Source organism: Penaeus monodon, chromosome 11, assembly GCF_015228065.2.
Source record: "Penaeus monodon isolate SGIC_2016 chromosome 11, NSTDA_Pmon_1, whole genome shotgun sequence".
Classification (NCBI taxonomy): Eukaryota; Metazoa; Arthropoda; class Malacostraca; order Decapoda; family Penaeidae; genus Penaeus; species Penaeus monodon.
The window spans coordinates 51,882,495-51,889,487 of record NC_051396.1 but is presented as its reverse complement, the minus strand read 5'-3'; the positions used below and the strand labels follow the sequence as shown (position 1 = coordinate 51,889,487).

General features: G+C 45.6%; 1 protein-coding gene across 1 annotated transcript in view; it reads right to left on the bottom strand.

Annotated features, from left to right (window-relative positions):
* Positions 1 to 1,965: 1,965 nt before the first annotated feature.
* LOC119579084 overlaps positions 1,966 to 6,993 on the bottom strand; it is a 6,370-nt gene continuing 1,342 nt past the window's right edge. The window contains exons 3-5 of the mRNA XM_037926819.1: positions 6,708 to 6,848; positions 2,837 to 3,026; positions 1,966 to 2,165 (exon numbers count right to left, since the gene is read on the bottom strand). Of these exons, the coding sequence (XP_037782747.1) occupies positions 2,029 to 2,165; positions 2,837 to 3,026; positions 6,708 to 6,848 (468 nt within the window). The 3' untranslated portion in view covers positions 1,966 to 2,028. The remainder of the gene's footprint in view (positions 2,166 to 2,836; positions 3,027 to 6,707; positions 6,849 to 6,993) is intronic.

Sequence of the window (6,993 nt, the reverse complement as noted above, 5' to 3'; positions counted from 1 at the left end):
AGGGACACATAACTGCAGGAAAACTCACCAGGACCCTGTATGATACTAGGCTATTCACATATTTATTGTTATTCATTTTTACTTATAAGAGACGTTATCTATTTATATATCTTTAAACGCTTTAAATATTCTGACTTTTTAATCCCACAAGGTATTCACCGCTAATGACCTTAGCTGCTGACCCGGCAGGTAATTTTAGGTTATCAGTCAATTAAGTTATTCACATTTTGTACTTCATTTCATTTACCAATGATAAAACCTTGAGTGACAGTGGAGTTTGTCTCGTGCCAACCATCATTACAATGTCACAAGTATTTCTTATCACTGTAGATAAGAGAGTTTGGTCAGATACCTGGTTTAAAGATGACTATTTGGGATACAAAGTTACAAAGTCAGTTAATCTGTAAGATTAGAAAATGTTGATGAATAATGATTTGCAGGATTTTCTATCATGCCGGGCGTGGAAGTGACTGGGAGACTATAGCATAAGTGGTCCGTGCTCGAAAAAAAATATTTTGCAACATTGCACACTTTCTCAGGGAATTAAAGGACGGTCTTTTTCTCTGTTCATGAAGATGGATCTGGAGGAGTGCACCATGGATTAAGATGATGAGGGAAGTGGTGGCATCCTTGGAAGCAAAAACCATCATGAATGCTAAAGCTGAAGTGACAAATTCAAGAAACTGAAGTCATAGACATGTCTTGGGACTTTTTCAACTGTCTATTTTCAACCTGTCATGAGATTTCCCCTTGGCTTCTATCTGGTGATCATGCAGGAAGGGCTACGTATATCTCTATAAGCTATTTATGATGTTTTTTTTCTGTTGTCGGTGATATAAATGTTCGGTGTTTGTGAGTAGGATATGGTGTTGAAAGCAGCGTATGATAGTTTGGCTCAAGACGCGTTAACATTATTGGCGCTGGTGCCTGGCGAGTGGCTGTTCTCCTGAGCATTATTCCTGGTCTTATAAATGACAAAACAGCCTATCGTATTGACGCTATGGTAGCAGAAATCCGCTATGCATAAACAAAAGTGGAAGGCGAGACGACAGTTTCGGAATCCTCTTGGATTTCATTTCCAGATCTGAGGAGGGTTAAGTATAAGTGGCAGAAAGGGTTGAGCAATCCAGGAGGATTTCGACACTACTGTTTTCTCGCTTTTCAATAGTTTATACACTACTATTTGGTCTTATATGTAACAATATGGGTTTTATCTTGCTTGCTCAGTCGTCAGTTCACATGTGCTCTATTACGTGGTCTCTGTTTATATTTTCCTATCTTTTACTCACCTGAAAACTGAAAAATATTAACTAGGCTTCACCGCAAAATACTGATTTCTTTCTGATCTCGGCGCTTTGTTGATTATAGATTTATATGAGATTTACTTCGGGAGATAATGTATGTGTTTTGAATTGGAAAAAAAAAACAAATATCATAATTATTATTATTATTTTAGAAATAAACATCCTCTCCTTTATCATTTACATAAAATTCTCGAACATAAATATCCTCCTTCCTCATTTTACAGAAACCTAATAGCAAAAAGTAAGGATCTGAGGGACATTAAAGTGAATGTAGAAAAAGAGAAAAATAATACAGAAAATATAAAGAAATATTTTACTGATTCTTCCAGAAAATGTACAATGTACAAAAAATATGTACAGCACGTAACACACAAGTACACATGCACACAAAGAGATAAATAAATGGTAGTGAACATGAAGATGCATTCACTGATACATACACACGAACACATGATATGAACGATAATGCAAAATATAAAAAACAGACAAAGGGAATACAAGAAAATAACAAATAAATGAACGAAGAGAAGAACAAAGAAATCCAAAATACAAAAAAAAAAAATATCAAAGAAAATACGAAGAATAAACCATATATAACAGAAACATCATCAATTGTACAAAAACACACACACAAAACTTATAGTATTAGACAGTGCTACGAAACTCCAAAAACAGATCGTCGCCTGAACGAAAATCAATACAGTGCAACGAACGAAGGGTCTGATCAATGTATTTCCCTGGACCACACCATCTCCTGCCATATGGAAGCCGTGTGCGAATAGAGGATCCGGAAGCCTGCGCATTCGAGGCGGTGGAAAAGCGTCCAGAAATCCTGCACGTTGCTGCCCGCTCGCATCCTGCCTGAGGGAGGGAAGGGGCGCGTGAGGACAAGCTCGAGATAGAAGGGAATACAAGAATATGGGATTAATGGAGAGACCTTGCACTGGGAGATCCTGAGATATGGAACTTGCTGAGAGACCTTGCATTGGGAGATCCTGAGGTAATGGCGTTTGTGCCGTGCATTTGTAGGGAGGAAGGGCTGTGAGACAGTCGAGTAGAGGGATACAAATATGGGTTATGAGGACTTGCATTGGAGATCCTGATTTGAACTTGCTGAAGCTTGCATTGGAGTCTGAGGTATGTGTTTGGATTAGGCTCGTGTCTTGTAGCTTAATATCTGTTTGATTTTCGTCCTTTGTTTCTTTCTCTCTTTCTTGTTTTTTTTTTCTCTCTCTCTCTTTTTTTTCTCTCTCTCTCTCTCTCTCTCTCTTACTCTCTCATTCTCTCTCTCCTACCCCCGTCTCTCTCTCTCTCTCTCTCTTTCTTTATCTCTCTCTTTCTCTCTCTCCTACCCCCGTCTCTCTCCCTCTCTCTTCCCCCCCTCTCTCATCTCCCTCCACCCCCTCTCTCATCTCCCTCTTCCCTCTATCTCCCCCCCTCCCCCTCTTTCTCTCTACCTACACACCTCTCTCTCTCCCCCCCTCCCTTTCTCCCAGCCCCTCCCCACCTATCGCCGTTCCCCCCCGGAATACCTTCCATCAGGTCGTGGTGGATTTCGACGGCGATCTGGTTGATGTTCCTGAGGAGGTGCGGCGAGTTGTCCAGCAGGTCGCGCAGGACGTCCAGCTCGGAGAGTTCGATGTCCATCTTGACGAAGTCGATGACGCGGCCTTCGAGTCCCAGACGCCGGACGATCTCCTCGTAGGGGTAGACAGGGAGTGTCTGGGGGATGATGTGGTTTGTTTATTTATATATTTATTTATTCATTTATTTATTTATCCATTATTATCATTTTCATATCTTGAAGAACTAAGGTCCCGCTACTCCGGCCGGTATTAACACAAGTTATTTACATTACACACTGTAGTATACAACAGTGTGTAATGATGATGATGATAAGCAGGAGTTGATTGAGACTATAGAGGTTTAATCAGGTCACGTGACTGGGAATTCATGGAGACAAAATCTTTGACTCGTATTCGAAATCGGAAGAAAACAAATGGCGATGTTAGAAATATGACAAGTTTCTGAAGGAGCTTTTGGTGATGGTGTTGAAAGAAATGCTAATGATAAATTGAAAGAAATTTGGAAACAGCAGTCTGGTTTTGCCACCTCGACTGCAGTTATCTTTCTCCCACATGTAGATTGATAGACATGTGTATAAATATCTTTAATGATATGTATAAACAATAAGAACCGAAATAACTTAATTATCTCTATCTACCCATTACTCTCCTTCTCTCTATCTCTCTTCATCTTTCTCTTTCTCCCTCGCCGTCCCTCCTTCCCTTCCTCTCTCTATTTCTCTCAATCCCTCTTCATCATTCTCCCTCGCCATCCCACCCTTCTCTTTCTCCCATTACATCTATCTCCCCTCCCCCCCCCCACCCCCCCTTCCCTAGCGGTGGCTGGCTTCATTACAAGGGGGGCGTTCATACAGACAGCGACACGGTGAATTGTTATGAAGCTGCACAATCCTCCTGCGACAATCCTGCCTTGGAGCTCAATCCTCCAGAGACAATCCTGCCTTGGAGCTCAATCCTCCAGTGACAATCCTGCCTTGGAGCTCAATCCTCCAGAGACAATCCTGCCTTGGAGCTCAATCCTCCATTGACAATCCTGCCTTGGAGCTCAATCCTCTCCATTGACAAGTCCTGCCTTGGAGCTCAATCCTCCAGAGACAATCCTGCCCTTGGAGCTCAATCCCCCAGTGACAATCCTGCCTTGGAGCTCAATCCTCCAGAGACATCCTGCCTTGGAGCTCAATCCTCCATGACATCCTGCCTTGGAGCTCAATCCTCCTGCGACAATCCTTGCCTTTGGAGCTCAATCCTCCAGAGACAATCCTGCCTTGGAGCTCAATCCTCCTCGACAATCCTGCCTTGGAGCTCAATCCTCCTTGGACAATCCTGCCTTGGAGCTCAATCCTCCATTGACAATCCTGCCTTGGAGCTCAATCCTCCAGTGACAATCCTGCCTTGGAGCTCAATCCTCCATTGACAATCCTGCCTTGGAGCTCAATCCTCCATTGACAATCTGCCTTGGAGCCCCAATCCTCCGGGCGGGCAGTCCTGCTTGGAGCTCAATCCTCCATGACAATCCTGCCTTGGAGCTCAATCCTCCAGAGACAATCCTGCCTCGGAGCTCAATCCTCCAGGCGACAATCCTGCCTTGGAGCTCAATCCTCCATGACAATCCTGCCTTGGAGCTCAATCCTCCAGAGGACAATCCTGCCTTGGAGCTCAATCCTCCTGCGACAATCCTGCCTTGGAGCTCAATCCTCCATTGACAATCCTGCCTTGGAGCTCAATCCTCCATTGACAATCCTGCCTTGGAGCTCAATCCTCCTGCGACAATCCTGCCTTGGAGCTCAATCCTCCAGCGACAGTCCTGCCTTGGAGCTCAATCCTCCATTGACAATCCTGCCTTGGAGCTTAATCCTCCAGCGACAATCCTGCCTTGGAGCTCAATCCTCCATTGACAATCCTGCCTTGGAGCTTAATCCTCCTGCGACAATCCTGCCTTGGAGCTCAATCCTCCAGAGACAATCCTGCCTTGGAGCTCAATCCTCCATTGACAATCTTGCCTTGGAGCTTAATCCTCCAGCGACAATCCTGCCTTGGAGCACAATCCTCCAGAGACAATCCTGCCTTGGAGCTCAATCCTCCGGCGACAGTCCTGCCTTGGAGCTCAATCCTCCAGCGACAATCCTGCCTTGGAGCTCAATCCTCCATTGACAATCCTGCCTTGGAGCTCAATCCTCCAGCGACAGTCCTGCCTTGGAGCTCAATACTCCATTGACAATCCTGCCTTGGAGCTTAATCCTCCAGCGACAATCCTGCCTTGGAACTCAATCCTCCATTGACAATCCTGCCTTGGAGCTTAATCCTCCAGCGACAATCCTGCCTTGGAGCTCAATCCTCCGGCGACAGTCCTGCCTTGGAGCTCAATCCTCCAGCGACAATCCTGCCTTGGAGCTCAATCCTCCATTGACAATCCTGCCTTGGAGCTCAATCCTCCAGAGACAATCCTGCCTTGGAGCTCAATCCTCCTGCGACAATCCTGCCTTGGAGCACAATCCTCCATTGACAATCCTGCCTTGGAGCTCAATCCTCCATGACAATCCTGCCTTGGAGCTCAATCCTCCATTGACAATCCTGCCTTGGAGCTCAATCCTCCATTGACAATCCTGCCTTGGAGCTCAATCCTCCATTGACAATCCTGCCTTGGAGCTCAATCCTCCAGTGACAATCCTGCCTTGGAGCTCAATCCTCCTGCGACAATCCTGCCTTGGAGCTCAATCCTCCGGCGACAATCCTGCCTTGGAGCTCAATCCTCCAGCGACAATCCTGCCTTGGAGTAATCCAGCTAGATTGGGCTTGATACAGGACTTTCAGGGCCAAGGACATTCAAGAAAGTGATTGGAGCCCAACCAGGGACAGTTTGCCGTTGTGGCAAAGGACCAGGTCGAGGGTACATGACCACCATCTTGGGAGGTGGAAGGGACGTACCTAAGCTTAGGAAATCATCATGCTCGCTGGTGTTACAGAACTTATGGACCATGTGAGGGATAATTCGCCAATCCAAACCATATTGCTGTTGCTTGGAGAGCTCATCCTCAGCTTCGTTTAGCTCCCTCGTTTTCCTTCAACTCGCTGAATGGGTTTTGTACGAATCCTCAGTCACATGCCTCTGGTACCTCACATTCAGTTACTCCTTCCTTACTTAATGCACTATCTTATCTCTTTCTAACTTAATGCCCTATCTTATCCCTTTCCAACTTGATCCTTGGCTAAGATTCCTCCTCATTCTTCACGCCTTATATTATCCTATTATCCCTTTCCAACTTGATCATAGTACATATCTCTCGGGTCCTACACGCCCTATGGTTATCCCTCCAAATTAATCCTGGCTTGGGTTCCCCTGGATCCTACAGGAAATCTCTTCCAATAGCAACTTGGGTGTTCCATCTTCTCCCCAGGCAATCCTCTCGATTTGAAGATGACCCTTAAGGGATACTCAGGTAGCCCCTTCCCGCTTGACTCCAGAGGCTCCTGTATCTGCTAATTGGCAAGCACCTGGGTCTAAATCATGCCATACAAGGGCTGGAGGTAAGATGAGAGAAGATGAGAGAGAGGAGTCATGGTAGTATGGTTTGTTTCGGTAGCTTTTATATTCTCTCTCTCTCATTCTCTCTCTCTCTCTCTCTCTCTCTCTCTCTCTCTCTCTCTCTCTCTCTCTCTCTCTCTCTCTCTCTCTCCTCTCTCTCTCTCCTTCCTCCTCTCCTCTTCCTCCTTCTCCCCTCCCCCTCCCTCTCTTCCTCCCCCCTCCCTTCCTCCCTTCCTCCCTTCCTTCCCTCCTCTCCCTATTTCCCCCCTCCCCCCCTCCCCCCCGCCTCCTCACCTTCGCCTTCCCCGCTCTGACGTCCTTCAGCTGGCCGACCTCCATCTCGCCTTGGAAATCGGAGATGCCAACGCCGAAAAATTTGATTTTCGCTGATCTCTGGTACTCGTCCACGCTCATGGAAGGGTCGAAGGCGTAGATCTAATTTTTTTTTTTTTTTGGGGGGGGAGGGGGGTAAAAGAGGGGGGTAAAAGAGGGGGGTAGTAGGTTATTATGTACAATTATTGTATGGATGTATATAGTTATAGATATAATTACGATTATATATGTGTATATATAGTCGTCT